The 27832-nt window shown below is 50.2% G+C and overlaps 5 protein-coding genes across 10 annotated transcripts in view; 1 reads left to right on the forward strand and 4 right to left on the reverse strand.

Moving 5' to 3' along the window:
* Positions 1-1145: 1145 nt before the first annotated feature.
* Positions 1146-6352, forward strand: Acadvl (acyl-CoA dehydrogenase very long chain). The gene is made up of 19 exons (XM_004638375.2): positions 1146-1299; positions 1373-1448; positions 1854-1926; positions 2013-2077; positions 2173-2307; positions 2687-2831; positions 3072-3201; positions 3292-3417; positions 3769-3967; positions 4209-4313; positions 4765-4851; positions 4936-4998; positions 5088-5189; positions 5270-5367; positions 5470-5542; positions 5616-5688; positions 5768-5840; positions 5936-6011; positions 6086-6352. The coding sequence occupies exons 1-19, from the start codon at positions 1238-1240 to the stop codon at positions 6224-6226; spliced, it is 1902 nt and encodes a 633-aa protein (XP_004638432.1). The 5' UTR covers positions 1146-1237; the 3' UTR covers positions 6227-6352.
* A 119-nt stretch (positions 6353-6471) lies between these two features.
* On the reverse strand, positions 6472-15090 carry Dvl2 (dishevelled segment polarity protein 2). Of its 5 annotated transcripts, none has more exons than XM_023723321.1 (17): positions 14645-14723; positions 13858-13902; positions 13522-13606; positions 12247-12316; positions 11731-11876; positions 11494-11603; positions 11235-11370; positions 10915-11005; positions 10740-10809; positions 10499-10638; positions 10340-10416; positions 9087-9154; positions 8792-8920; positions 8569-8700; positions 8261-8440; positions 7631-7849; positions 6472-7490 (listed from the first exon to the last, which is right to left on the reverse strand). In XM_023723321.1, the coding sequence occupies exons 5-17, from the start codon at positions 11844-11846 to the stop codon at positions 7042-7044; spliced, it is 1917 nt and encodes a 638-aa protein (XP_023579089.1). In that variant the 5' UTR covers positions 11847-11876; positions 12247-12316; positions 13522-13606; positions 13858-13902; positions 14645-14723; the 3' UTR covers positions 6472-7041. The 5 variants fall into 5 exon arrangements, with proteins under 5 accessions (XP_023579089.1, XP_023579090.1, XP_023579088.1 ...); XM_023723322.1 differs by having other exon boundaries at positions 13522-13609; XM_023723320.1 differs by lacking the exon at positions 13522-13606.
* Positions 15091-15610: 520 nt separating this feature from the next.
* Phf23 (PHD finger protein 23) lies at positions 15611-19912 on the reverse strand. Of its 2 annotated transcripts, none has more exons than XM_023723435.1 (5): positions 18134-18159; positions 17921-18013; positions 17274-17316; positions 16482-17115; positions 15611-16382 (listed from the first exon to the last, which is right to left on the reverse strand). In XM_023723435.1, exons 2-5 carry the CDS (start codon positions 17947-17949, stop codon positions 16168-16170), a joined length of 921 nt encoding a protein of 306 aa, XP_023579203.1. In that variant the 5' UTR covers positions 17950-18013; positions 18134-18159; the 3' UTR covers positions 15611-16167. The 2 variants fall into 2 exon arrangements, with proteins under 2 accessions (XP_023579203.1, XP_004638439.1); XM_004638382.2 differs by adding an exon at positions 19652-19912 and having other exon boundaries at positions 15816-16382; positions 16482-17316; positions 18134-18165.
* An 805-nt stretch (positions 19913-20717) lies between these two features.
* Gabarap (GABA type A receptor-associated protein) lies at positions 20718-22882 on the reverse strand. Its single transcript, XM_004638384.2, has 4 exons — positions 22663-22882; positions 21911-21989; positions 21666-21784; positions 20718-21220 (listed from the first exon to the last, which is right to left on the reverse strand). The coding sequence occupies exons 1-4, from the start codon at positions 22750-22752 to the stop codon at positions 21155-21157; spliced, it is 354 nt and encodes a 117-aa protein (XP_004638441.1). The 5' UTR covers positions 22753-22882; the 3' UTR covers positions 20718-21154.
* A 1128-nt stretch (positions 22883-24010) lies between these two features.
* Positions 24011-27832, reverse strand: part of Ctdnep1 (CTD nuclear envelope phosphatase 1) — a 7500-nt gene continuing 3678 nt past the window's right edge. The window contains exons 2-8 of the mRNA XM_004638385.3: positions 27336-27402; positions 27119-27237; positions 26839-26910; positions 26315-26431; positions 26065-26176; positions 24952-25036; positions 24011-24654 (exon numbers count right to left, since the gene is read on the reverse strand). Coding sequence (XP_004638442.1) covers positions 24594-24654; positions 24952-25036; positions 26065-26176; positions 26315-26431; positions 26839-26910; positions 27119-27237; positions 27336-27402 — 633 coding nt within the window. The 3' untranslated portion in view covers positions 24011-24593. The remainder of the gene's footprint in view (positions 24655-24951; positions 25037-26064; positions 26177-26314; positions 26432-26838; positions 26911-27118; positions 27238-27335; positions 27403-27832) is intronic.

The following is a 27832-nucleotide window of genomic DNA, read 5'->3' on the forward strand; positions in this document are numbered from 1 at the left end:
TCAGCTTCCACACACTTTGTCCTTTCACCTCAAACTTTATGGAAAGATTCAAGAATAATCCCCAAGTCTTTGCCCCCACTACATTTCCAGGCCTCCCCTCCACAAAGACCCATTTTTCACCTCTTGGTCTCTGAGACATCGCTTTTGTGTCTCACTTTAATCTCCCTAATCTTCCAGGATTGGAGTTAAGCTGCCTCTCCCCACTCAATTCTAGCTATTAGGTGAAGTATACAGACTCTGAGGGGACAGCCTGTCCCATTCCTCTCTAGGTTCCCCGGCACCGCTGCTACCACCTTGCTCCACACATCCTGGACTCTTTTCCAAAAGGCAGGCATAACACAATTATATTCTCCTGAAGAGATGAAAGAATGTTCACCACAGAGGACCCAGCTGCTCAAAGAGAAAGAAACCTGAGCCCAGCTCTTTCCTACCAGCCCTGACCCCATATAGAAAGAAGGGGATGTATTTCTAGGGACTTGACTCAGATAGAGAATCAGGGAGGATGAAGAGAAGAATTCCTATGGTTCTCAGGCCTAGTAAGAGCTCATCTACCTCAAGGACTAGCTGGGAAGAAGGTCTCTGAAAGAAATAACAGGCCAAAAAACACATTCAGGAAACTCCCAAAGGCATAAAGGAAGAGGTAATGAAGCTGGAGGATCACTCTTACTGTTCACTTCTGAGAGTTAGTGACAATGAGGTCTCAAAAGAATGTGCTTGGGACACATTTCAGCTTGAGTCTGCCGCCATTTTCCTCCCTTTTGTGTTGGCAGAGACAGATTTCATGAAGAACCATCCTTCTATGCCCCTAGCTCTGACATCTACCTTACCCTTCTGTCTTCCCCACCACTTCTGTCTTCCCCACCACTTCCCTTGTAACTCTTAGGAAGTCCTCTCTCCAGCCTATCACCATTCTTCTGGCTGCAGTGGCCTAGGCTCCTCTCTCTTCCTTTCATCCTATTCCACCACTCCTTCAAAAGGCTAGACTCTACTCCAAACAGGTCATATGAAGGGGCCTGGGGCAGACGAGGGATGCATGGAAATCACACTAGGTCAGCCACACTGCAGGGACTGGAGGCAGCCCCGAACTACAGCTCCCAGAGTGCCGTGCCGTCGGGAAGCCCCGCCCACCGCCGCGCGGTGCATTCTAGAGAATGAGTCAGGGCCGGGGAGCTCAGCCTTTGGAAAGGAGGGGAGAGCTAGGACAGCGCAAGGCCACGGCAGCTGGAGCGGCTTGAAGATGCAGGCAGCTTGGATGACCCCGAACGTGAGGCGGCAGCTACTGAGATTAGGGGGCCGAAGGTCTGTACGTGACAGAAAGAACAGGTCAGCGGGCCTGGGGACCCAGTCAGAACTGAATCCCTCCTTCCCACAGGTCTCAGCCCAGTGCTGTTTTCGGGCAGGCCCGGCCCGGCCTTGCCCAGCGACCCTATGCTAGTGGCAGCACGCAGGTAAGTAACCTTAGGAGGGGGCTGGGGTCCCGCCTAGGCCCCACCACCTTTGCAGCCGGTAGGGGTCTCCCTCTCTGTCCCAGTCACCTCTTGACAGCTCTGGCACCGAAAATAGGTGAAAGGGCAAGCCAGGGTGCCCTAGAATGTAAGTAGGGGAAAGGCACCAGGTCCACCCAGCAACTCCCACAGCCAGCTCTTCCACTGCACGTCCCTCGGCACACTGGAAGCGCCCTCCCATCCTGGCTAACCACCCTTTTATTCAGGCGGTTTAGGACAAATAGGACTCTCCGGATGCTTCAACCAAGCTAAACCCAGCCCAGGCAGTTAGTGGTCCTGAAGTTGGGTGGATGTATGCCAAGGTAGACCCACCCAAGCCAACTGTCTGAAACTCTCCTCCCTGCCCAGGAGTCTAAGTCCTTTGCTGTGGGGATGTTCAAAGGCCAACTCACCACTGATCAGGTGTTCCCATACCCGTCCGGTAAGGAAAGGGATAGTCAGCACTGGATGGGAACAGGCCTCCCAATAGCCTTGTCTAACTAGCCTTCCCTCCCTTCACCCCATCAGTGCTCAACGAGGAGCAGACACAGTTTCTCAAAGAGCTGGTGGGGCCTGTGGCCCGTTTCTTTGAGGTGAGGATTGATTGGCATTGTATCTGATGGGGTGGGTGACGTTTAGGAGCGTCAGAAAAAAATAACCTGGATGTGGGGCCTTCTGCCTTCCACAGGAGGTGAATGATCCTGCCAAAAATGACATTCTGGAGCAAGTGGAAGAGACCACTTTGCAAGGTCTTAAGGAGCTTGGGGCCTTTGGTCTGCAAGTGCCCAGTGAGTTGGGCGGTTTGGGCCTCTCTAACACCCAGGTGAGGGGATGTCTTTTTCCTTACTTAGAACATCCCATCTCTAGCTTGGCTCTTGTAGCTCTTCCTCTCCCCAAGGATCATCTTTCCCAGCTGTGTACATAGCCCCTCCCTCCAAACAAAACACAAATCTACATACAACACTGGAGGTCCATACCTTGGATCCCACTGTTTCCCAACTGCCTGATAATAGGGCAGTACAGTCTCCCACCATAACCCAAGATAAGACACCAGCATCTTCTGCTGTGCCCTTTTTATGGTCCTACTTCCCCTCTTCACATTCACTATGTGGATATGGCCCTGGTGAGGCCCTGCCCTCCTGCCTGTAAGTGTAGGTCCCCATGCAGTCAGTTGCATCCCCAGATGCCTGCTTCCCCTCCAGTATGCTCGCTTGGCAGAGATCGTGGGCATGCATGACCTTGGTGTGAGCGTTACCCTGGGGGCTCACCAGAGCATCGGTTTCAAAGGCATCCTGCTCTTTGGCACGAAGGCTCAGAAAGAAAAATATCTCCCCAAAGTGGCATCTGGTAAGGCAATCTTAAACTAATGATTGGGGGTGTCCTGGTGTGGGCAGATTAGAACACTTGGCATTCAGACTGACATATAGCTGGGCACATCACTTAGGGGAAATTGTTGGGAGGCATCAGTGTGTTGGAGGGGAAATCCTAAGAAACTAGATGCGGCCACAGGTACAAGGAAGAACTGCCTGGTGGGTGGGACCTTGATGCTCATCAGGACTCCAAGTAAAAGAGCTCTTTCCTCAACAGGGGAAGCTTTGGCTGCTTTCTGTTTAACAGAGCCCTCAAGTGGCTCAGATGCGGCTTCCATCCGAAGCTCAGCTCTGCCTAGCCCCTGCGGAAAATATTATACCCTTAATGGAAGCAAGATTTGGATCAGGCAATGTTCCATTTCTTTCTTCCCCCCTCAGCCCAGTTGCGAGCCCCACTGAGCCCTCCACACTCTGAACGCCCCCTCATTCTTCCACAGTAATGGGGGCCTGGCAGACATTTTCACAGTCTTTGCCAAGACACCAGTTACAGATGCAGCCACGGGGGCTGTGAAGGAGAAGATGACAGCTTTTGTGGTGGAGAGGAGCTTCGGAGGTGTTACCCAGTGAGTGGATTTAGGGAAGAAGTAGAACAAGGGGTCAGTGCTGGATTCCAGAGCAAGTGATTGTTACAGATTACCCTGGCAGTATATGCAAAAGCCAGAGCAAATAGCATCATATTCCCTTTGGGACATGTTTGGAAGTGGCCCAAAATTTAGGCTGTAGCAATAAAGTCCAACACAGGGCAGCAGGACTTAAGTCAGGCCTCTGTAGCCCATGTGGTATGCTGAAGATTGTTCTCCATATACACTTACAGTCTGCAAGTCGCAGTTCCTTCCTGTAAAAGGAATGGAGGGTCCATTTTTGTCAGTGCCAGCCTGTTCACTCCTTGGCTTTCTTGCCCTGCCCTGTCACAGTGGGCCCCCTGAGAAGAAGATGGGCATCAAAGCCTCCAATACAGCAGAGGTATACTTTGATGGAGTGCAGGTGCCTGCAGAGAATGTGCTAGGCGAGGTGGGGAGTGGCTTCAAGATTGCTGTGAACATCCTCAACAATGGAAGATTTGGCATGGCTGCAACCCTTGCAGGCACCATGAAATCCATCATTGCTAAAGCAGTGAGTACCCTGCCTGAATCCCTAGCTAGCCTGAATGAGTCACAGTGCCCCCCCCAATATATTCCCGTTTCCTTGCAAGCATTCCCTATACTAGAGATCCTTACCCTACCAGCAGCTCCAAGCTTGCTAGTTTAGGTCTCCATCAGTGTGGACTAACCTCTTGGTTGTGGCCATAGTCCATCCCTCCAAACCAAGCCCAGCCCATCTCCTAGGCAGACTGAAACACGTGGTCTTCTTCCAGGTGGATCATGCTACTAATCGTACCCAATTTGGGGACAAAATTCACAACTTTGAGCTGATCCAAGAGAAATTGGCCCGGATGGCTATGCTGCAGTATGTGACTGAGGTGAGGGCCTCCTGCACCCTGCTCCTTTGAGTCCTGTGGTTTTCTTTCCAGTCGAGTCAGACTACAACCCCCAGCAGCACCTGGGGCAGTGGGTCTCCAGCTTTACACCAATGCCCTAGGGGATGCGGGGAGGCATAGTCAGCTCAGCTTCTGAAGGGGAAAAGTGATGCTGTTCTGCTGAAGTACTTCTCATAGATACCAGAAGTTAATTCTATCCCTACCCCACCCCTTACCTTACACCTCTTTCAAGAATTCCAGTACCTGGCAATCCCTATGACTCAGAAGATATTTAGATGTGCCCAACATGACCATAGAGTTAGAAGGTGAATGCAAAGGCCCTGGGAAGGAGGGTGGGCTAAGTCAAATCTCATCTTAGAGATGTGAGTGTAGAGCTAAGTCTGATGTAGCCCTTTTCAATTTTCCTTCCTTTGTCCCAACTATGCCACCTCAGTCAATGGCTTACATGTTGAGTGCCAACATGGACAAGGGATACACAGACTTCCAGGTAGAGGCCGCCATCAGCAAAATCTTTTGCTCGGTGAGGACCCAGGTGTGATTGGAGGGAGAGTCCAGTTTGGGAACTCACCTCCAAAACCAGTCTCATCTAGTATTCTCTCTCTAGGAAGCAGCCTGGAAGGTGACAGATGAATGCATCCAGATCATGGGGGGGATGGGCTTCATGAAGGTACAAGGTGGTCTTCTGCAAGGGATGGCCAGGCAGAGTAGGTAGGTACCTCTCATCAGAGATTTATGATGTGTCTTCCTCTGTGCTAGGAGCCTGGGGTAGAGCGTGTGCTCCGAGATACTAGAATTTTCCGGATCTTTGAGGGGACAAATGACATTCTCCGGTTGTTTGTGGCTCTGCAGGGCTGTATGGTAAGAGGGAGAATTGGGAAGAGGCCATGGGGAGGACAGTGAGTAATGAGTCCTGGTTATTGGACCTTCCTTTCCCACAGGACAAAGGAAAGGAACTCTCTGAGCTTGGCAATGCGCTAAAGAATCCTCTTGGGAATATTAGCCTCCTACTAGGAGAGGCAGGCAAGCAGGTGAAGCGGTAAGCTGCAGTGCGGTAGGAGGCTAAGAGGGCAGGATGGGGGCAAGGAGAGAGGGGGACAGCAAGCAGCAACTGACCAGTCATTGTCTCCCTTTCTTGCAGGCAGGTAGGGCTGAGCAGCGGCCTGAGTCTCAGTGGAGTTGTCCACCCAGAGTTGAGTCGAAGCAGCAAACTGGTGAGTAGTAGGGCAGAGCCTGCAAGGGAAGGGCTCACAGGGATGGTCCCTGAGCCCTACGACTCTTCTTCAGGCAGTGAAGGCTCTGGAGCAGTTTGCCACTGTGGTAGAGGCCAAGCTGATAAAGCACAAGAAAGGGATTGTCAGTGAGTGCCCTTTTTTCCCATGTCCCCCTCACTGTCCCCTCCATCAGACTAACCTCACCCTACCCTATCTACTTGACAGATGAGCAGTTCCTATTGCAGCGTCTGGCAGATGGAGCCATTGACCTCTACACCATGGTGGTGGTTCTTTCCAGGTGAGGAGGTAGCATTGTTTGGAGGCTGAGCCACAGGAGAGCTGGGCCTGGCTCATAGCCCAGGATCATCTTCTCCTCCTGCTTCCTCATACCAGGGCTTCAAGATCCTTGAGTGAGGGCCACCCTGCAGCCCAGCATGAGAAAATTCTCTGTGACAGCTGGTGTATTGAGGTGAGCCTTGGGGCTACTCAGTGTAGGTGGGGGGCTCAAGACACAAGCCTGACCCCCTTCTTCCTTCTCACTAGGCTGCAGCTCGGATCCAGGAGACTATGGCTGCTCTGCAGAATGACCCTCACCAACAGGAGCTCTTCCGTAACTTCAAAAGCATCTCCAAGGCCTTGGTGGAACGAGGTGGCATGGTCACCAGCAACCCCCTTGGCGTCTAAATACTTCTGACCAGTACCTGGCCAGGTTATGTGCCTTCTCTCAAGCCAAAGCCCAGGCCTCCTTCCAGGGGACAGTGGATCCCCCTGAAGGGGGCTTTGTGATCCCAGGACTCTCAGGAGCAGAGAGCATTATTTGTGAGTTATCTCACAAATAATAAAGTTTCTCATAAGTCAAAAACTTTGCTACAATAACTCAGTTCTTCCCATCTGCTGCCTGCCTCCCTCCCCAAGAAAGGAGCCAGAGGTGTGGGAAGTTTGCCTCCATTGCTTTATTTGGTGTTTTATACAAATGACTAAAATAAATAGGATAACAAAGGCAGCTACATAGCCCTCAAATACCAGAAACCCAACTGCTGTCTAGGGTGCCCAGCCCTCTTCCTCCCAAGGTACCACTGACCATCCCCCACACTGCAAAGGACAGACCTGACAGGGCAACTGGAGGTGATCACATTCTGGGTCAGAAGGGGCCCAGGAGACAGGGATTCTTTGTATAAAAGAGGAAATGTCTATCAAAAAATAGCCCCCCAAAATGTAAGAAAGTCTATTTTACCCCCTAAAAAAGGTTTATATAGAAACAGTAAAGCTAAAAGTAACCAAAAATTCCTTATCCACCCCTGAGGGAAGGAGGAGGACCAGGCACTGCTGGTGAAAGTCACAGTGGCAATATCTTATGGTAGGCAGCAACTGCTGAGCCAAGCCCTGCACTTCAAGGAGCAATGAGGGCAACTGGAAGGACAACCAGTCACAGAACAGGAGCACCAAGCTGATACAGGACAGGCCAAGGGTGCAGACCTAATATGGCCCCGTATCAGGTCCTACATAACATCCACAAAGAATTCACTGGGGTTGCCCATGGCCATGTGGAAGCTTTGGCGACTGGCTGTCAGTTCTGGGGGTACAGAGCCCAGGTCTCTCACTGGAGGGGCTCCTGGGGGCTGTACTGCTGGAGGGACAGGAGGTGGGGGTGGGGGCATCATGACCACCATCATGGGGTTATAAGGGAGAGCCATGCCAGGGGGAGGTCCATAGGGATGGAGCCCTGGGTGAGCACGAAGATTTGGAGCACCCCCTGTTGAACCCCTAGATGGGGGAGGACCCCCATCACCACTCCCACCAGGATCCCCACCCCGCCGAAGGCTACCTCCCCGACTGGAGGGCTCAGACTCACTGCCACTGCCAGACTTGGACTCAGGGGCCCGTTCCTCAGGCCTCCCTGTGCGCCCGGCACCCCCATCACTTCTTGTTGACCCACTGCTTCGGCTCCCTGTAAGGATAGATGGGAGGAAGCAATCAGACCTCAGCATGGCATCCTCTGGCTTCCCCAGTCTGCTCCAGCCTCTCCTCCCTGGTTTGCCTCCACTGTGCCCAAAACCCTGGCTGTACTGGTATTTGGGGACAACTTACCCTCGCTGTGCTGGCTGCTGGCACTGCCCCCAGCATAGGTGTATGATGAAAGCTCATGGTAAGGTGGGGGCTGGGGACTGTAGGGGTGTGGGGCAGGGTACTGGTAAGAAAAGGTGGGCAGCAGGGGCCATGGAGTGGCCCCAGGCAGAGGAGCCAATGTGTCTTGGTCTGAAGCCCCACTGGAGCCATCATTGTCATTCAGAGATAGGTTGACAAGGTCTGGAACACAGGGAAGACAATAAATCACTGCTTTTCAGTGCAAAACACTGAATGGAAAGGAACTAGTAACATTTCCCCATAGCTATCTATGATAGGAGTCAAATGGGGTAACAAAGACTTTTGACAGGAAACTGCTACTAGGGCAGAGACACAGCCAGGCTACCAATAACCCACAGGCTTCAGGAAAGGGTGCTCCTTTCTCCACAGGCACAGCTTTGCCCTGGTGCATAGCTTGTTCAGCAGAACTCAGACATTAACTTACCCTTGGTTAAAACAGTGTATACGCTCTCATACAGGACTCAGACTACTCTTCCAACTCCGCAGCCATGGCTACAGTTCATGGGCCAGGTAAGGGGTTAGAGAGGAGGGGATAAGGTAGGCTGAGCTGCTTTCCCAAGGTTGGGAACTTACAGTTCTCACAGCCGCCACTGAGATCCCCGAAGACATAATAGCACTGCTCAGAGAAGGTGATCTTGTTCACAGTATGTCGGATGAGGCCTGCTTTCAGCAGTCCACTGGCGTACTTTCGGGCTTCTCTTCGCTCAGGAAATCCCTCCACATGATGGTAAAGCCAGTCAACCACGTCCGAGCCTGAGATTAGCCATAGGAGAAAGCCTCAAATTCTCCTCCCAAATCCAAACCTCACTTTTGCTTGGCCCATTCCTTGATTTGATTTCCTCCCTCCCTTCCCATGCCACCTGCCCATGGCCCAGGAGTACCCAGAAAGGCGTTTGGAATGGTGATCTTGAGCCACATGCGGTCCCGGACTTCCAGCCCAGACTCTGGAGCTGCCATGGCCTTAGTCACAGATGCCATGTCCATATGGATGGAGAGACCCCGGCTCTCACAGCCTGACAGAAGAGACAATGGGAAATTGGCAATAGGATACTCCCATAGGGGAGATCAGTCCACTGCTGACCAGCACTGGGACTGAGAGCTTACCATCAGGTAGAGAGGATCCAGATGTAATGGTACTCATGGATGAGGAACCTGGATAAGCTGGAAAGGTTCCAGTCAGTGCAGCAGAGTGTGACACCCAGGCAGCAGGGTCAATTGGCTGGATGGGCTCATCTGGGACAGAAAGCCACCAAGACGATCACTTCTCTAAATCAAATACTCTTTCCACCTCTCCCTTCACAATCTCCAACCCAACCCATCCCCCACAGGCAGAGAGCCCAGCCCCACTCCCCAGCTCCCCTGTTCTCTTGGCTTCAGTCTTTCCCTGAGCAACACTCACTTCGGGGGAGAGTGAAGTAGGCCTGGGGAGAGGGATCCCAACACTTGGCTACAGTCAGCACAATGGGACTGTGGGAAAGAGAAGGCAGTCAAAGGGGTAGGGCAAAGAAGCCTCAAAAAGGCCAAGAACAGAATGAATTAACAGTTTTATTTTGTTGTTGTTGTTGTTTGGCTTTTGTTTTTTGCTGTACCAGGGATTGATAGAATGGATTAACAGGAAGAAAGAGCACATACAATTAGGTCTAAGAAAGTGAGAGTGGGGGCTGACAAGATAGCTCAGCAGTCTAAGTGCCTGCCTGGCAAGGGCAAGGACCTGGGTTTGATCCCTGGTACTGCATGCCATGCTAGGACATGCTGTGCCAGCCACTGAAACTAGACATGGTGGTACACGCCTGAGATCCCAGTGCTGGGGAGGCTGAGATAGAAGGATCACTATGAGTCTGAGCTATATAGTAGGATCCTGTGCCAAATAAATAAATAATTTTTAAAAACAAAGTGAAGGTGAAGAACTTCATAATGTGGATGACTCAACATGGGTAACTTCAAACATACTGCTGAAGGGAACAAGGGAATATATCCTGTACAATGCAATTCATAAGCTGCACAAACAGGTAACACTGAACTGTTGTTCCAGAGCTCATGCACGGATGGGAAAAAATATCAAATAAAACAACCGTTAGGTTTTGTTTCACTTTGAGACATGATCTACTCTGTAGTCCACAACGGCCCGGAAATTGCCATCCTTCTGCCCAGCCACCTGAATCCTGGGATTACAGTTGTGCACTACCACACTCAGTGCAAAGATTTCCTGGACCCAAGAAATGAAGCAGGTGATTACCTTTGGGGAAGGAAGTTAGGAATATAAAGGGACCGTCTGAGGGGAAATTGTCCAGGTTACGGGCAATTTTCTGTTTCACAATCTAGACAGTAGTGACTAAGGCAGTCCCTCTAATTACTCACTACATCATGCATTTTTGTTTCACGTACTTTTGTTTTTAAAAAATTTTATTTCTTAAACAGAGCTTACAGCAAAAGTCTGATTAAGCAACATTTTAATTCCAAAGTTCCGTAAGTTTCACATACTTTGAGTGCCACAGCTCATCACTTCGATTTCAAAACAAGGGCCAGAGAGATAGCTCAGCAGCATAAGCACCTGCCTGGCAAGCACAAGGTCCTGAGTTCAATTCCCCAGTACCAAAAAACAAAAAATCAAAACAGGAGGCCCATGGATCTGAGAACAGTTTAGAGGCTCACCCTGGCTTGTGTACAATATCCCTCAGCACCCGCACAGCATCATCATTGCTCATATTCTCGAAATTCATGTCATTCACCTGCAGTGTGAGAAAGAGATTCAGAGGCAGAGTGGGAGAAGCAGACCCCTACCCAAGAGTTCCGCAATCCACCCTGACACACCTGCAAAAGCATGTCCCCTGGCTCAATACGCCCATCAGCTGCGACAGCACCCCCCTTCATGATGGATCCAATGTAGATGCCTCCATCACCACGTTCATTGCTTTGGCCCACAATGGATATGCCCAAGAAGTTATATTTCTCTGTGGAGATAGTCAATGTGAGAAGGGACAATCCCAGCTAAATATCCTCCAGGAATTCTGGAGGCCAGGTCCTCCCTTTCTGTAGCCAGGCCCTTTCATACCCATGTTGAGAGTGACTGTGATGATGTTGAGAGACATTGTGGAATCTGTGACACTGCTGAAGGATGAGGTCTGTGGTAGGAAAGGGAAAAGGAGCTGAACTGCCCTTCTACATTCCAGGGATAAGCCCTGGGCCGCCGTGTCCAAGGCTCACTGGAAGCATGAGAACCCTCTTACCCTCTCCATGCGAGGTGGCCGCTGCTTCCTCCGTCGCCGGTGGCGCTTAAGGAGACGGGAAGCACTGCTCTGCTCTGTAGAGCTGCTGAACCTGATGGGTTAGAAGCAGAGACTTTTTTTTTTTTTTTTTTTTTTTGGCAGAAACAGGGATTGAACTCAGGCCCTTGCGCTTGCCAGGGAAGCACTTTATCCTACTGAGCCATCTCCCCGGCCCTAGAAGCAGACTTTAAAGGCTGAAAGGGTCACTGGGTCAAAGGGAAATAGGAAAAGAGAAAACAGAGGGGGCCCAAAGCCCTGGGAAGAGATCCGTGGGCCTATACCTGCTCATGGTGTCATCCTCGTCTGAGTCTCCCAGGCTGGTACTCTCCAGCTCACTGGTCATGAGGGTAGAGGAGCTCTCGTATCCAGCCAGGTGCCGCTCCAGCCTTGAGGGGCCACTGGGCCTGTGACCCCCAGCTACATAGGAATAAGACCCTCAGAAGCCAGGCCTCCTGCCCCTCTACCCCATCAAGGCAGGAGCCTGCACCCCCTTGCCAGCTCCCAGTCTACCCAGGCTCTAGGGCCTGGTGCCCCCCTCACCGCCATGCTCACTGCTGTCTCTCCTTCGAGGCCGTTCCTGCCTCAGAGACACGACTGACTCAGTTTCTGTCTCGGGCTCCAGATTTTCATGGCTGCTGGACACATTTGGGCTACAAGGACAGAGATTGTTTCCAACCCTTGTCAGCAGAATAGGGATCCAAATCCTTGGACTCTCCCCCAAAAGGGTTTAAGATTCCCTCTTAACTTTCCTCCATAGTCAAGGTACAGAGGACTCACTGGAAGGATGGAGGCCTTGAGTCCCCAATGCCACTGGTCCTCTCCGGTGGTAATGCAGGTAATGGTGGGGGTGGAGGCACCAATTCTGTCCGAGGCTCATGGGCTAGAGGAGCCATCTCAGATTGGGAGTTATCTGATGAAACCAGCTATAAGAGGGCAAAATGAGAAAATGTGGCTCCACTGGGAAGTTGGATGTGAGAGAAGGGACTAAGGAAACACGTCATAAAGGGGATAGGGGGTTAGGGAGATAGTGCAGCAGCACAAGCACCTGCCTGGCAAAAATGGTTCCAGTACCAAAAAAAAAGAAAAAAGAAAGAAAAGGGACAGGGTCTCAGAGAACCTGGAGAAAAGATAAAGCAAGGAGTAGCTAGTATGGGAGGCTCTGGAAGAAGGCCAAGGAGCTCCCTTGACTAGCTCTGCAAGTAGAAGCAGAAAGTGAGGGCTCTCAATGACTGAGCAAGCAGAGGACTACAGAGATAGAACTTTGAACTGGAGAATGAGTGTAGGGCCCCTTACCCAGGATACCACCCTTCCATTGAAGCAGGGAAGGCGAGCACTGTCATCTGAAATTTCTTCCTTCACCACTCTGCAGAGAGATATAAGAGGTTAAAGAGAATAGACCATCCACATCCATGTCCAAAGCTTCTCCCAGCCCAGGGACGTTGACTTTCTCTGCCCCATCCAAGTTCTCTACTCTTACACTGAAACTACGCATTCTCATAACCAAGAAATTTATAGACTCAATTCCTCCCTTTCCTTATTTCATCCTCTTTCCCCAAGTCATGCTCAGAAGCACAACGCTGCTCCAAAGACTTCTTTGACTCTGATTCAAATCTCTTCAGTCCAATTTCAAAGGCCATCTTCTGTGGTTATCCACCTAACTAAAATATCTAACTTAGGAACCTGGCCAGCAGCCTTCCCCAACTCCAGCCATGTGCTTTACAAACCGGCCCCCAAAAGGCTCAATCTTCTAAAGTCTTTACTCTTCTACTTCCCTTTACTTTTCTCTTATTCACAGCTGGACAGCTGTCTAAATGTGTGATCACTGCCTGGGTAAAAACACCCATTACATGAACTAATACAGTACCTCCTCATTAGATGGGGAGTACTCAAGAAAAGAGGAAGCTGGTATAAATCTGCACTGAGAAACCTACTCAGCCTACAGATACCAAAGCTCAGGTTTGAAGCTATCTCTCCAAGTTCTTCACAATGCAATGGACTGATCTTGCCCCTTCTCAAGCCCTACTTCTTATTATTCACCTCTATTCTATTGAACACTATGTGTGGGCCATCCCTGCCATCAGTAGGCATTAATAAGTATCTGTTAGAACTAAATAAATGAACCTTGAAGCTCATTCTCAAACAGATACACACACTCCACTTTAAGATTTTTGTTTTTTGAAACAGGGTCTCACTATGTAGTTGAAGCTGGCCTACAACTCACTATATATCCCAAACTAGCCTTGAACTCAAAGCAATCCTCCTGCCTCAGCCCCCTGAGTGCTGGGATTACAGGAATGCACCAGAATACCCAGAAAAATCAGGGCATTTTATCAGACTAACTCTTTAGCCTAGTAAAGTCTGGCAGTCTTATATATGACACTTAAGTTACTATCAGTGTGACAGACAACACAGTCCAGTCACTACCAATCTATTCAGCATAATGTACTATTCTTTGCCACATAACTCAATCTCAACATAATTTAGTCAACTATAGATAATTCTGTATCACTATAACATAGTTTATGGGCTAATAAATCTCAATGCTAACAATAAAAAACCACTACTCACCAAGAATTTACCATGTGCCATGCACCTGAATTATTTCATGCTATGATTATCTCCATTTCACAAGTAAGAAAACCAAGAAACGACACTGCTGACAGAAGAACTTCATTTAAATGACAAGATGGTATTACTGCCCTAATGTTGGACAATATTTTTAGTTTAACTATAATTCGTTCATTTCTCTTAGTGGTAGGTGATATGGTTGTGGGGGTCAGGAATATATCCCAGGTAAGGAGTCTCTTCCTCATCCAGGTGGTAAACCACCTTAGTCTCCAAAGAACAGAACCACACTCCCACCCCACCTGCCAACCCAGTGTTTCCCAACCTAATCCAGCCTACCTTCAAAAACTCAGGTTGAGTACCCAGAAGGCCCAGCCCCAAAAGCTATAAAAACAAAAGTTTACTCTGTATTATTTACCGTCTACCCCATAATGTTCCAGATTACCCCAGAAGAGTCCAATTTATTCTACCAGCCCATATTGTCCCCTCAAGCAGCACTGATTTAATCTATAATATCCCAACACAACTGTCTGTGATAGGAAGCACAAACCCCAACTGCCTTATTGCCCCTGTACTGTGACCCAATAAATCTATGTCATGACCCTAGAGAAACGACATCCAACCACGCACAGTGCAAAATGGTCCAAGTTTCTCCAAGATAATCTACTCCAGGGAAGCTCATAATATCCCAATGGAGCCCTCTTTACATTATTGTACATTAGAATGTTCCAATACAACCCTGTCCACCCTAGCATAGGCCAGAATATAACAAGCTGCTTTACTTTGGTCTGAATTACATCTGGAGATTACAAAATTTCCCTAGTCTATATGGTAAAGGCCTGCTTAGAACGTATCAAACTACTTCAATAGAGTCCAGATTTTCCCGAAACCAGCCATTTCCCCATCTATTCCACTATAATTTAATATCCTCTACCCTTGATTTAGTATAACCCAGTCTGTTCTTAAACATACATAATCTTATTTTGGGTTGACCATTCTACCCCAGCATAAAACAATCTCTTCCACTATGGGCCAGAAAATCCTTGAATATATTTATGCCTTTCAATACGCCAAATCCAATCTAGCACAGCCCCCGTCCTTCTCACAGTATAGGCCTTGCGCTCACCCGAAATCCTGATCCATAGACTTGAAAAAGTACTTAGCGCCCGCGGGCCGCTGCAGAACGCTCTTGAAATCGCCGAGGGTGATGCGCTCGGCTGGGACTGGGATCTTCACCAGGTAAGGTGTCTCTTCCTCGTCCAGGTGGTAAATCACCTTCGTCTCCCCGACATTTCCGCCCCCCGTACTGCTGCCCGCCATGGTTTCGCCCGCGCGCTCCTGGGCTCTGTCGCCCACCCAAACGAGCTAAACTCCCCCGCCGCGCCTGCGCAAACCCGCAAACCGACGCGCGAGCGCTGTAAAATAGGCCCTGCTTCGAAACGGGCAGAGATGGCGTAGAGAACCAGAGCGGCGGCGCAGACCCTCAGGACGTGGGGCGCAACCCAAAGCCACGAAGGACTCAGCCGCGCGCCCCCGCCAGGTCCCCGCCCACCTCTCCCCATACCACGTGACGCAGGCCCACCCACCTCACGCCCGCCCCGGCTGGCTTTATCACGTGACGTCCCTTGGTCACGTGAGCGCCCCTCCTTCCCAGCGCCAGTCGCCACGCGATCGCTGCTACTGCAACGGTCCCAGGCCCTAAACAGCTCCGCCCTCAAGGGAAGGCCCCCTTTGAAGGTCTTCAGAACATCCTAAAGAGGCGCTCAGGTGGGAGCAACTGGTTCCCACTCTGCTGTAGCCCTGGGGTCAGGGGGACAGAGGCAGCTCTGACCAGCAGGAGCACCCTCATGTGCAGGGAGTCAGGATGGGAGAGGCACGGTTTGGAAGTCCGGGACAAAACTAAATTAGGGTCCTAGGATTAGCTACTCCAATCCTAAAGTTGCTAAAGTGGATAAAACCCTGAACCAGGTTATCTTCAGATTTAACCCGGAAAAGTGATTTTCAGCTCCAGCCAGTTTTCTGCCAGCTTTTCAAAGGCCTCCCTTCCAAGCAGGAGTTAGTAAGGGCTATAAACACCAAAGAGCCCACTCTGCTTTATTTACAACACTAGACTGTCTGTACAAACAAGGTGGCCTGTATTACCAAAACGAGAAGAGGTGAGCGAAATATCACCTTTCTGCTTTCCTGCTCCACTTGGCCAGGCTCTTCTCCACCTTTGAGCTGCCATGCTCTAAAGGGGAAGTCCAAAATTAAAAATACAACCGGTGTATAAGAAAATAAATGGGGAGTGAAATAGATGAGGGAAAGGAGTGCTATATTTACACTAGAGTTTTATAGACAACTGTCCTATCCCAATTCAAACCCTGGCCCACAAAGTGAGGGGTGGCAGGTCCAAGGGAGGGAGATTATGTGTCTATTGGACCCACAGCCTTCCACCCCCAACTGCAATAGGTCCAATTTCAAGTCCACCAGGTGAAGAGGAAGGAAAGGTTAGGAACGCAGACACTCATTTCCAAACAAGTCTCCCTTGGGTATTTCTGCCTTGAAGTGGAGACAATATCCATTCTCCAGGTGACAAGCTGAAGACCTTGAGGGTCCTCTCCCAAGTTAACGTTGTCATTTGGAAGTTCCAACCTAGAGATAATGATGTCAGGGCTCTCCAGATTTGGGAAGCCCCCCTAACCGCCGGGACTCTGGCCGAAGTTCCTTGCATTTCTGGCAATAAAAGAAGTCAGGAACATTGGTCTTCTTAATCTTAGCACAGGAGAGGTGGATCCACGTCCCACACAGGCTGCACTCAATCATGGGGCGCCCTGCAAAGGGCTTTCGGCAATAACAAGTGATAAGATCCCATGAGTCATCACCTGGGGAAAAGAAGGTTTGTTTGTTGTTCTGCCTGAACTCTTGGATCTCCAACATACACCTCCCCAAACCCATAATCCCTGCTACCCTACACCTCTCACCTGATTCTACCATGATGTCCTCATCCATCACCCGCATCTCGCCTTCACTGGAGCTGGCATCTCCATCTTGGCTTGTCTCGGTGCTACCTACCTCCTTGCCTTCACTGTCTGTAGGAGGGGCTCCTTCAGGGTGTACAACAGGGGGCCTAGGGGCCTCAGGGGGTGTTGGGAGTACAGGAGCTGGGGCTTCACCCCCAGCTACTGGTGCCATCTCTTCTTCCTCCTCTTCTTCTTCCTCCTCCTCCTCCTCTTCAGAGTCTGTATCACTGGGGGGTGCCCGAGGAGGACCAGGAGGTGGGAGTCTATCCCCCCGCTCTCCCTTTTTCAACTTCCGCTTCTTGCTCTTCTTGATTCGAGACCTTTTTTCCCCATCCCCAGGAGCTGGCCGAGGCCTTCGTAGCACCCCAAAACCAGCCCCACCTCCTGGCCCCAATTTTCGGTTCTTTCGGTCCTTCTTTCGAGGCGGCTGGGAGAGGTCCCCTTGGGAAAGGGACACAGGGGTAAGAGCAGCAGGGGGCCGAGAGGTATGTGTTAGGGATGTAGGAGACAATGGAGATGCCACTTTGGGCCCATCCAAATCAAAGAGAGAGTCCTTCAGCTTCATCTTCTCAAGCAGGGTGGCACTGTCAGGGGCCTGCAGACGAGAGAAAGTAGATCTTGGGGGTCCTGGATGGGTAGGACCTGTTTGAGCTGCCCTTCTTTTGGATGACTTTGCTTTCTTAACAAATGTCTGGATGGTACGAAGATCTGAAGGGGCTGAGTCCCAGCCATCACTGTCTGCTGCACTCTCACCTCGCAATGGAGAGCTAGAGCCAGAGGCTGGCCAGTCACTTTCCTTAAAAAAAAAAAAAAAAAAAAAAAAAAAAAGAAAAAAAAGACAAGACCACAGTAAGCAGAAACCTAATGTCACCTCAGCCCTTCACAAAAACCCAGCCTGAACAAAAGGGATTAGATCAAGCCCAAATATCCCACCCCAACCACAAAATCTCACTGTACTCAAGATTTATCTTCACTCCAATTGCCACAGGCTCTCCTCATAGCTATCTGTGTCACTGCTGCTGAGAACAAGGCATCCCTCCAGGGCTCCCTGCCCTGGCTTCAGAACACTGTACCCTGCCAGTCCAAAGCTGTATTTCTTTAGCCCTTGTTTCTTTACAGCCTTACTTGTTACCATTTCCAGTTCCCTAAAATTTATCCAGAAACATCTTTCATTAACAGCAACCAAGATCACTCCAAAATCTTGGTCATGCCTCTGTTAGCTCCTCTATCACCTCTGTTCAAGTCAACATCTACTGTATATTACTCTCTCATCTTACTCCCGCTTACCCCTCATTATTCTCAAAAGCTTCCAATTTCCCTAATATGTATCATTTTAGGTACTGCTCCTCCAAAGTGATATAATCCTGATTCAAATTAGTTAGTAGTTCTCTTGTCCCTACCTCTTTGCTAGGAGGGATATAACCAGCATAAGCCAAAACAAAACTGCAGAATTTGTTGAAATCCTCAATTGTTCTCCGACGTTTCTCTGGTGGCTGAAAAGAAAGAAGCATGGATCACACTGAAGTCAGACACAAATTTAACACGGACATCTATGAAGAAGGGGAGTACTGTCAGTTTGGGATACTTGCTTGGAAAAGCAAGGGTCATCTTACCTGAGTCTCTGGCTTAAGAGTCGGAGGTGGATCTGTGGATGCAATAAAAGCTTAGTCAAAAGACTAGGAACAAGATGTATAAAACCCCACCTTTAAATCGTGTAGATCCCAAGTGAACCCCTCTTCTGCGAGGTCTCTGCTGGGCCAGTAGGCCCCCAGCTAGGCTGGCCCCGCCCCTACTCCCCCTTCCACCCCAAGAGGGGCGGAGCTTGGGCGCGGCGCCCTCTCGGGCCTCGCTATAACGCTCCCCTTCCCCCAACCGGAGGCCGGGCGCCCCGCCCCCCCCAGCTCCTCCACTCTACTAGATCTCTCAGCGCCCCACCCGCCCTACCGCTCCCGGGCCGAGCCCAGGCCACCGCCCGCCCCCGTCCTTCACACGCGCGCAGAGCCCGGAGTTCCTACCCAGCCGCGCTCCACCGCCCCAGGCCCTCGGAGATCGCACAGGCAGCCCGCCGGCCCCCAGGGTCCAGGATGACCATGCTGAGCCGCTCCCCGCCCTCCGGCCCCTTCTACTCGAGCACGAGGCCAGACGCGCCCCTTACCCCATCCCAAACACACATGGGCACACACACATCCAATGCTACTTCGCGTTCAAGACAGACCTGAGAGCTTGAAGCCGGACGCAGCCCCACCAGCCCCCACCACCGCACCGCACTCCCCACAATTTCGCCGTCCCTCCGCCCCCATCCGGGGCTTTGGCCCCTCCCCGTCTAGAGCGCTCCGGCTCCCTGCCGGGCCCCCGGGCCCAGTTCCGAGCTCCGCCGGCCCCCGGCCGCCGCCACTCCCCGCCTCCGTATTCACCAAGTCACCAGGCTACGGACCCCTCAACTCTAGCCCCCTCCCCACACTCCACTGCAGCCCCCTGCCCACTCGCCCTCCGCAATTCCCAGACTCTAACCCGTGCCGACCATTCCCCCCCCACCGCAAGTAGCCGGTCTTAACCCTCCCCACCCCGCCCCACCGCCCCCTACAACTACCCAGCTCGCCTTGTTTCCCGGCTTTCTCACCCTACAACTATACTGTCCCTCCACCACAGACAATACCAGACCCACAACTACCTGCCCACTCTTCCTAACAATCACCAGGCTATCTCTGGCGGTAACTACTAGGAGCTCCGGCACCACCGTCACAAACTCCCCCACCTCGGGCAACTACCGGGCCCCTCAGACCTCTGCTGCGTCCTCCCTCCTCAACTCTCCTGCACCCAGATTCTCCCAACAGCCCAGCTCCAGGGCCCCAACCCTGGAGCGTGAGGCCCTTTTGGCCCCTAACCCCCGAAGCTCAGAGTTTCCAGCTCCTAGCCCTGTACCCCACACACAGTACCTGATCTCCAACTATCTCAACACTGTCTCCCACTCCTCTTTCTCCAACGTCTCTTAACTAGTCGCTCGCCCACCTCCAGGACCAGGCCCCCGACCCTTCCCCACACTCCCCCGCAGGGCTCGGAGCCCGACCTCCAAGTTTGCCAATTAATTCCACGCCCGCCTCCCGTCTGCCCTGAGCTGGTCCGGAGCTCACCTTCGGGACTGGGCTCCGCCATGGCTTCCAGCATCGCCCCTTCCCCTCCTCCCGGTCCGGCGTCCCCCTCCCCTAAGCCGAAGATCCCAGTGCTGCCTCTGGTGTTCGGTATTCCTACTGCCTCGGTCCACAGAAGTGTCCGCTTCGACCCGGTTAAGACTTCAGTCCGCTAGCCGCTGCCGCCACCTCCCTCTACCACCGCCTCCCGCACTCCCGGACCGGGCCCCCTCCCCCCGCGCCGCCGGCCGCCTGCTCCCTCCTCCTCCCTCCCCCCTCCTCCTCCCCTCTCCCCGGCGCCTACACGCGGTGCACTAAGGGGTTTGTAGTTCCTTCCTGGGCAGCAGACAGGAGACCGCATTAGCCTCCGAAACCTCAATTCCCAGCAAGCCACGGGGCGGCGCAGGCGCAATAAACCACTCCCCGCCTCTGGGGAGTGGCGGGGATTTCGGGAGAAAGGGGGGGTAGGCGGAAGAACGCGCACAGACTAGTGGGAAATGTAGGCTGGGCGGACCCAGAAAGAAGGGATTAGAACTCTCGGCCACCATAGTCTCTTTCGGCCCCGGCTTTCTTCCCCCTGGGGGAAAGTCCCACTTCCGGCCAAGTGAAGAAATGATTACTGGGAAATGAAGTTCTCCTGATGATAATGGCTCCCTCCTCCCACTTTTCTTTCCTGGGTTTTCACTCCACAGGCTCTCACATGTGGGGACAAAGTCTTCAAGTGACAGGCAACTGAAGATAGTTCTTTTACCGCCTCCCACACTTGAACATCTCTTACTTAGTCAAGAATGACAGACGTCCATTATGTTTATATAAAACAGATTTTCAAACTCTCTGTAGGAACTCACAGTAAAAAAAAAAGTTTTCATCAGAATGTAATACACAGGTACACAAAACTGGTCTTCCATTCATAATAAATGGACCGTTTTTAGAGAGAAAAAACTGTATACCAACAAAATAAACCAAATATATTTCCATTTGTCCAAACTACCCCACTTTTTTCCTTGTTTACCACTGAAACCCAGGATACCTTTTAAACTAAAAAAAAAAAGGACAACACAAGCCAAAATTCAGTTCAATTTTGGTTTCCTCTTTATTGACATAACTCCTACCTTCCTTCCACAATTTCAATCCTTTCCATTACCCCCAAGAAAGAAGGTTGTGAAAGGGATTGTTGGGGTTCTGACCCCCAGCCCAGACAGTTAGAAAGGGAACAGAAACCAAAACAATCATTGGGTGTGACAGATTGACAATCAAGAAGTCTAAACCACAGTGGGAGAGGATGGTTTATAAAGAAAGGGGAAGAAAGGAGAAAAGAAAGGTACAAAAGGCCATGTCCACCATTACCCTCCTGCTAAGAGGGGCTGGACAGAAAGCCTTAATCTTTAAGAAGTGCAGGTCCTGAAGAAGGGAGGCTGTGTTTGAGCCTGAAGGAGGTGGAGATCAGGAAAGGGGTGCCACCTCTCTCTTTGTAGAATGAAACCTCCCACCTCAAGGGTAGCAGCTTCACAGACCGTAGACACTTTCATCACTGTAGGCAATGTATAGAAAGAAGTCTTCTTCATGGTGTTCCTAAGAGGAAAACAAAAATGGGTTTCATGCAAGAGCGATCAGTAACTTAAATCACTCACTGTTTAGATACACCTTGACAAGGAACTCTTTAAAAAGAAAAAAAGACACCACCCCCCCCCCAAAGTGCCTCACTGACCAAATCCTAGCAGCCAAGCATTATTTTCACTGGAGCAGTGGTGAGCAGAAAGATCTCCAACTGTTCTCTGACATCTTGGAATAGAAAGAGGAACTGGAAAACGTCCCCATGGAGACAGTTTCTCAAGCTTACTGATGTGTCCAGTCCTTCTTTCTCACTACTATGTGCAAATCCCAATTCAGGACAGTCATGAAATTTTAAGATAAATTTTAAGGCAGGCCAGTTGTCCCAAGAACAGCAGACCTAAACTTTCTTTCTTCCCATCAAGTTCTCCCAAGACTCCTCTCTACTACTACCCAGGCACCATACCTGGTATAGCTGACCCATTGTGGCACTGGTGGGTGGAATAACATTGTTGACAAAGAAAAACAAGGCGTCCTCAGCTCGAAGATGAATTCGCTTCCGGATCAAGAAGTAGAACTGACCAACTGCCAAATACAAGGTACAAGAAAGTCACAGAGGTCATGACTTAGAAAATCTGCTGGTAGATGGAGTCCCCGCCCCATGGCACTCTCACAGGAAGCAACTTCAGGTTAGCAAATTCAGGTTCCTACCTGTGAGATCAGAAGGCACCAGATATTTCTTTTTGTCCAGGTCCCCTATCCGAGCTTTGGGAGCCTTTTCTACTATCACCTGATAAAAGAGAAAATGAAAATTATTTGACATAAGGAATCCAGCCCACAGATGCACTTGTCAAAAATTCAAGCTACTATATTCCCGAATTTAAATCTACTCCAGACTCAATTCTTTGTCTCTGTACACGCGGTGCAGCACTAAGTCCAGACATCCTGACCTCACTTGGCTCACCTCAATATCCACAATCAATCCGTGAATGATGTGTCATAATAAATAACTACCTTACCCAGAGAAGCCTGATGATTCGTCTAGGCCGGCTACAGTCAAATCTTTTTTTTTTTTTTGGCGGGGGGGGGGGGGTCGGGAAACAAACTTAGGACCCTTTGCTCGCCAGGCACGCGCTGTTCCGATGAAATATGTACCCAGCCTACATAGTCACTCCTGAAAAGCAAGGTAGCTAGCCAGGCAAATGACCGTGTATATATGACGCTCAGGCTGTCAAAAGCTAGTCTCCACGCATGAATGCCAAAGCTTTTCTCCCATCCACATCCACTCTCGTCCAACTCCACTGCTCTGCATTCCTCTCAACCCCGAGTCCTAGGGATAACAGTTTCAGGCGCACTCGCAGCCCCACTACAGATGGTAGCCTGACTCCCGCGCGTTGATCCCACATCCAAGCCCAGACTGCGGCGTCAGCGTCCCTTGCCGCGGCCCGAGCTACTGTCCTCACCGGAACCCGGTCTGGGTATTTTTTTCGGATCTTCTCGCCCTCAGAGCGGCGCTTCTCGAACGGATGCTCCTCTTTGTACACGAACTTCATCCTCCCGGGAACCGGGCTGGACCGAGCTAGGCTGAGGGAACCCGGGGAGGGGGGGTCGGGACAGGGGGCGGCGGCGAAGGCAGAGACGCGCGGGCGGACTCAGCGGAGCGATCCACGAATTTGCGCCACTTCCCTATTCACCAACCCCGCCCCCGACCATGTCCGCCTGCCCCGCCTGCTGAGATACGCCACTAGCCTAGCAGCTAACGCCACTATTGTAGCACCACCCACTGCCCGACCGCCCCACGCTATTAGCGTAATCACTTTGGAATCAACTTGTGAGCTGCGCAGAGGACGTAGCAAAGGGTGGTTGGCTTTTGTTATCGGTGAATATAACTGAAAATAACTGAAAACCCTTTCCCGACCTCCTCCTCCCCAAGAAGGTGGAGATGAAAAGGGGTAGTTGATAATCATAAGACCTAGTTCTCTAGAAGTTCTTTTAGGAAATAACGTAGAAAAGCTGAAACAATTACAGGCCATTCACGAAACGTATTGCTGCGCTGAAGGCGGCCGTTGACACCAAAACAAAATAGTTCCCAAGTGGTGGGGATGAACTCAAAATAGGAGGGAAGAAAGAAAACAGATGTTCAGACATACATATAGAACGCCTAGAATCCAAGGATAAGCGGACCAATAGGGTCTAGAAATAAGGTCCTATCGGGACTAGACCATCGCGGAGGAACACAACCAAGAGTTGTAGTCGCGAATCATGTGATCGCTATGAAGGGCGGGGCGTCACGTGGCGAGCGTGAGCAAGTAGAGCCGGTCCCAGAAGGCGGGGCCACGGCGAGAGCCGGGAGAGAGACGTCAGCCCCGCCCCGCCCCTGGAGGCTGGGATGTCAGCCACCTGGGGGCAGAGCCCTTACAGTCCACATCAAGTCCACGTCAGGCCCTAGATGAAACCCAGCCTTTTCCAGCCATAGGCCCTTTGTCGCTCCCAAATTTCTCATTCAGCATCCTACTGCTCTGTCCTCCAGCAGTGTTTCTCCAGGGTATTCCCCATTGAAACATCTGGTATCAGCTGTTCACTTCACATCCCTTCTCAACCCCACCTTTCCTCCTCCCCCCAAAAGCAATATTCCCCTCTGGGAGAGGGTCAACTGTGGTTTACTTTTTGTTTTTGGTGCTGAGGACCGAACCTAGTGCCCGGTTCTAGGAAAGAGTTCTACTGCTGAGCTAAATCCCCAGGACCTGGATTGTGAACAATTAACCTACCCCCCTTCATTTCCCAATACCCAAGAGAAGGACCTAGGGCAGCTTTGGTTTCAAAGTTATAATGCACGGTTTAAAAGAGGAAAGGGGGGGAAAAAAAAAAGAGCTGGTTACAAGCCTGAGGGAATCTAAGGAGAGAAAAACAGAGGGAAAGTAAAGGAAGAAGTTTGGGGGATGATCCAGTGGCCCAAAATCCCAATCTCCCACCCACAGCCCAGCCCTTGGAGCAGGAGTGAAGAATTTAGATCAGTTTTGTACGAGAGTTTTTAAAAAATCAAATCACAACAAAGCTGACTTGGCTTCTCTTTGAGCCTCCTGGATCACAGTATGTGTCTCTCACTCCGGCCAGTCCTGCCTCCACCAGACAGTTTCTGCTGTCCATGGCTTCCGCCTGTCTCACTCTGGGGTTTCCATGGAGTGTGAACACGAAGTTAGTGAGGCTGCTTCACAGTCTGGCCCATGTGTCCATCCAGACTCCAAGTGGAGTGTAGGGCTTCCAGGGCAGTGAAGGTTGGGAGGGGCAGACCCTGCCCAGGCAGTCCTCACATTGGACAGGGCATCAGCCAGCATCCCAAAGCCTCACCCTCCCTTCCCCCCCCACCCCAACTCAGGTGGAGGGGGAGCAGCTGTCACCAGAGCCTATGTTGGTGAAGGTTTCGGCTCAGCACGGAACGAACATCAGCGGTGAACCTGGGATGACAATAACGTGCATTGGTGGAGTACCTTATAGTTGAGATATTCACAGCACTAGCACACAGCAGGCCTCACTGGAGATGTGGGGCAGCATTTATCACCACTTTGACATGATGAGGTAAGTTCAGTGTGTCCAAAACCCACTGGCTAAAAGTGATGGAGTACAACCTGGTCCAAACTCAAGTTCTCAAGGGAAGAGAGATCGGTAAGTTAAACAGGACAAACATTTTTATTCTCTTAGGATCCTCCCACAACCACCTTTCCTCAGAAATCCAAAAGCCCGATTAACCTTACCTGAGGGCATCCAGCATTGGGAGCAGGTTGAGAAGGGCTGTGTCACTGGGGTCACTGAACCAGGATTTGATGGGGATGGCATTGTCTAAGGTGGTGAAAATACATATAAGAAGAAACAAAGGATTCAAGAGCACCTGAGGGTTTTACATGATATTTCTTTACTTAAATTTTTTTTTTTCCTTCCAAGCAAAGCATGGTGGTGCATGCCAATAATCCCAGTACTCAGAAAGCTGAGGCAGGACTGTTCTGAGTTTAAAGCCGGCCAACCTGGATCACATAGTAAGTTGAAGGCTAGCCTGAATTACATGATGATACCGTCTTAAGATACTAAAAACAAAAACTTTTATTCTATCTCCAAAAACCTAAATAAACAACTTCCTGATTAGCTTCATAAGAGTATAATCATGGGGCTGGTGAGATGGCTCAGTGGTCTAAAGCACCTACTTAGAACAAGCTTAGCAAAGCACAGGGACTGCGGTTCAATGCCCCAGCACCACATGCCAGCCAGCCCCGCCCCCAGGCAAGCTGAGCTGGCCACACACACACACGAAAATAAAGTATGAAGATTTATTTCAAAAAAAGGTATAATCAATTTTTTTTATATAATCAAATACCTTTTTTTTTTTTTTGTGGAACTGGGGATTGAACTCAGACCCTTGCGCTTGCCAGGGAAGCGCTTATTCTACTGAGCCATCACCCTGGCCCCTTCCAGATCTTATACTAGTTTGAAGCATCTCATCAAACTTATTGCTATTGTGCCTCAATTGAAACATAATTAATTTAGGATGTCTGATTTAGGAAATGCAAGATGGGTGTGTCACTGGGGTCACTGAACCAGGATTTGATGGGGATGTCTCATCTGAAACAAACACAACTTGCACTTGGGCCTAAAGTACACCAGCTCTCAAGAACCAAGGCCCATTATCTCCTGCCTCCTACTTCCCTGCATTCAACATATGTAAAGGATCTGGAAATAGGGCTCAGAGGTAGAACACTTGCCTAGCATGCACGAGGCCCTGGGTTCCATTCTAATCATCACCAACAGAAAAAAAAAAAAAAAAACCTCCACAGACCATATCCTGGTCCTGCCAGACTCACCACCTTTCCTCATACCTGGGTGGCTCCTGTATGCCCCTGGGGAGTTATCCAGGATCACAATGCTGGAGAGGTCACTGTGGACCACAGAGAGGTCCTTGATGTAACTGCCCAATTCCAAAGTGCAGTGCTGGAAGGCAGGGGATTATGCAGCACACCTCCTTTATGCCTGTTCACACCCCCACCAAGTCAGTTACCTCAAACCCAGAAACTTCCCTGGTGGCCTGCCTCCCAAGCCTCACTCTACACCTGGATTCTATCCCCTTACCTGCCTGTAGTATCTTCTCTTCAGAATGCTTCTGCTATTATCCAATTTATCTGCTACTGCAGAGCCATAAATTTCCATGCTTGCTGTAAAGACCACCAGCTCATACCATTGACTCACCTGAAATAGATTGGGAATTCAAGAGGTATCAGATGAACTACTCATTCATTTAACACAGAGTTCTCTTTCAGCCTAGTCTTTCAAGCCTTCTAGCAACAATATCAAACGTCTCCGAGCACACAAAATTCTGTACCCACTCTCCCAAACCTTCAAATTCAAGGAATCCTATACTTTTAAGGTATAGAAATGGAAACACAAAAAAGCAAATGTTTGTGGAAAATAGAATTACATCAGTACCACAAATGAATTCTGTCCACTCAAGTCATTCCCTGTATTCCTATGGCCTCCTCCTCTTCAAAACTACCACCACCCACTTCTCCTTACCCCTTCTTCTAAATCACTTGAATTCCCAGAGTCCTATACCCAGTCCTTCATCACAGAGCTTCCTTTAGCATTCATACTCTCACCACTTCTAAGAAGAAATCCACATGTGGCCTCTTGTGTACAAAAAACCGGACAGGATGTTTGTCTATCACCACCTGTACATGAACAGGGAAGGACCAGGTAAGTCCTGGGCACTAGGACACAGGCCCAGAGAATACCCTAACTCCCAAGGGCTCCTGCTGTCCTTCAGACTGACAATGATGCCAGAGCTTGAAAACTAGATGCTCTAGGACTTAGAAGTGGAGCCCAAAACTGGACACAATAACAGATGTAACCACTGCATCACTCCCCACCCCCACACACCTTAAGGATGAAATCAGGAGGTGTTCCAGGACGCACAGTGGGCCTCAGGACCCCATCATGGTGGGAGTGAATGAGTGTCTCATCCAGATCCAGCACCAGGATCTTCCTTTTCACCTGGGCTGAACCACAATGGGAAGGGATAATATGAACTGACCTCCAGAAAAAGCCAGTATCCTACACCTCAAAGTCAAGGAGTCTTCCCAGGCAGCATACTTACCTAGCCGATTCCGAGACACAGGAGATAATGGGAGAATGTCATATCGAACAGTTTGGTACTGAATTACCTAAGATATCAAGAGAGAGGATTAGAACTGACAAGGAAATCTTCCCCAATAACAGTAGCAGGTAACAAATATTGGCATTTACTATATGCTGTGCACTGTATGATTTAAGATTTTTCATTTAATCCCTAAGACAATCATAATAGGACTGGAGGAAAAATCAGTGAAAGAGCAATTACCTAGCATGTATGAAGTCTTGGGTTTCAATCCCTAGAACCACTAAAATAAAACATAAAACAATCCTAATAATAATAACAGCAACAATAACAATACTGATTATCCTTGTCTTACAGATAAAGAAAACAAAGGGCTTTTTTTTGGTGGAACTGGGGATTGAACTCAGGCCCTGCACTTATTCCACTGAGCCATCTCCCCAGCCCCGAAACCAAAGTTTTATGAGCTAAAATACCCGAGTCCACACAACTACACCATA

The sequence above is a fragment of the Octodon degus genome, unplaced genomic scaffold, assembly GCF_000260255.1.
Source record: "Octodon degus isolate 3935 unplaced genomic scaffold, OctDeg1.0 scaffold00098, whole genome shotgun sequence".
Classification (NCBI taxonomy): Eukaryota; Metazoa; Chordata; class Mammalia; order Rodentia; family Octodontidae; genus Octodon; species Octodon degus.